Source organism: Trichechus manatus, unplaced genomic scaffold (assembly GCF_000243295.1).
Source record: "Trichechus manatus latirostris isolate Lorelei unplaced genomic scaffold, TriManLat1.0 scaffold00015, whole genome shotgun sequence".
Lineage (NCBI taxonomy): Eukaryota > Metazoa > Chordata > Mammalia > Sirenia > Trichechidae > Trichechus > Trichechus manatus.
The window spans coordinates 22,631,795-22,633,527 of NW_004443951.1; the positions used below are offsets into that span (position 1 = coordinate 22,631,795).

The following is a 1,733-nucleotide window of genomic DNA, read 5'->3' on the forward strand; positions in this document are numbered from 1 at the left end:
GCATGTATGGAGTTAACTTGTTTGTTTAAATGTCTGTCTCCCTGAGGGCTGCCACAGGGCCTATGGTGTTACCTATACCCAGGTAGATAGTAGGGAGCCCAGCACTCAAAAAAAAAAAAAAAAAAAAAAAAAAAGTCAAGGCATGAACTTGGATAGGTTAGCTTAGCTCAGTGGGGACACCCAGCATCTGTAGGACCCCTTGTGATACCTCCCTGCCTCTCTGCACTGGCAGCCCCCATCTCACCCCCAGCCCGTGGTCAGATGGGGGTCAGGCTGGGTGCTGAAGCCTGCAGCTTGTCATCACCTAGGCTGGGGCCCGGCTCTGCAGCCTCTACCAGCTTGTGGTGGCAGCCGAAGGTGGAGGCCTGGCTGGCGGAGGATGGGTGGCTGCGGCCCCGGGGGACCTTGTCCTTATGCAGGCCCTGAAATATCCTGTGGATGATGAGGTAGCAGATCTCGCAGACGGTGAGCACAATGCAGATGGCCGAGGCGCCCACCATGAAGTAGGTGAAGATCTTCTTCTCCGTGGGCCGGGCGATGTAGCAGTCCACGGTGTTGGGGCACGGGGCCACATTGCTGCACTGTACCAGGCGCGGCATGCTGAAGCCATACCAGAGAGTGTGCAGCAGGTAGAGGAAGAGGAACTCGATGATGAGCTTGAAGATAAGGCTGAGCAGGTAGGTCCACCACAGGCCACCGTGCTTCTTGCCCGTATCGTCGTACAGCTTGGCGCAGTGCTCTCCATGCTTCCGGCGGTGCCGCCGCTCGCGCTCCTCGCGGTAGGCCACGTGCAGTATGACCAGCAGTGAGGGGCAGGTGACGAAGATAAGCTGCAGGGCCCAGAGGCGGATGTTGGAGATGGGGAAAAAGTTATCGTAGCAGACGTTGGTGCAGCCTGGCTGCTTGGTGTTACAGTCAAATTCCTTCTGTTCGTCCCCCCACACGCGCTCCGCAGCCACCACGTACACCAGCACCCGGAAGACGAACACCACTGACAGCCAGATGCGCCCGAACGCTGTGGAGTACTTGTTCACGCCGCTCAGTAGGCTCTGGAGGGTCTTCCAGTCCATGGCGCCTGCTGTGGGGGCCCGGAGCTATGCCTACCTGAGAGAACAATGGAAAAAACCATAATATTGATTAATGTTGTTAGCTGCTGTCCAGTTGGCCTCTGACTCATGGCAACTCCACACACAACAGAATGAAATGCTGCCGGGTCCTGCACCATCCCCATGATCGGATGCAGATCTGACCATTGTGATCACAGGGTTTTCTTGTTTTCTGAACATTTTATTGTGGTTTAGGTGAAAGTTTACAGAGCAAATTAATTTTCCAATTAACAATTTATACACAGCTTGTTTCGTGACATTGGTTGCAAACCCCTGAATGTGTCAGCCCTCTCCCCCATCTTCTCTGGGTTCCCTGTGTCCATTCGCCCAGCTTTCCTGTCCCTACCTTCCTTCTGAACATGCTGCCCTTTAGGTCTCATACAGTTGATTGTTCTGAGGTGTACATTCCTCATTGGTATAATCATTCATTTTATAGGCCTATTTATTGGCTATAATGTGGTCTACAGGAGTGGCTTCAGTTCCAAGTTTGAAGCCAGTCAAAGGGCTGTAGTCTTGGGGGTTCCACCAGTCTCTATCAGACCAGTAAGTCTGGTCTTAAAATGAGTTTGAATTTTGTTCTACATTTCTCTCCCACTCTGTCCATGACCTACTATTGTGATCCTGGTC

At 52.9% G+C, this 1,733-nt stretch overlaps 1 protein-coding gene across 1 annotated transcript; it reads right to left on the reverse strand.

Moving 5' to 3' along the window:
* Positions 1 to 257: 257 nt before the first annotated feature.
* GJB3 (gap junction protein beta 3) lies at positions 258 to 1,083 on the reverse strand. The gene has a single exon (XM_004371966.1). The coding sequence runs from the start codon at positions 1,068 to 1,070 to the stop codon at positions 258 to 260; it is 813 nt and encodes a 270-aa protein (XP_004372023.1). The 5' UTR covers positions 1,071 to 1,083.
* Between the last annotated feature and the right edge of the window lie 650 nt (positions 1,084 to 1,733).

Excerpts from the sequence above, each read along its gene's own strand:
- GJB3 (XM_004371966.1), bottom strand. The coding sequence starts at position 1,070 with ATGGACTGGAAGACCCTCCAGAGCCTACTGAGCGGCGTGAACAAGTAC.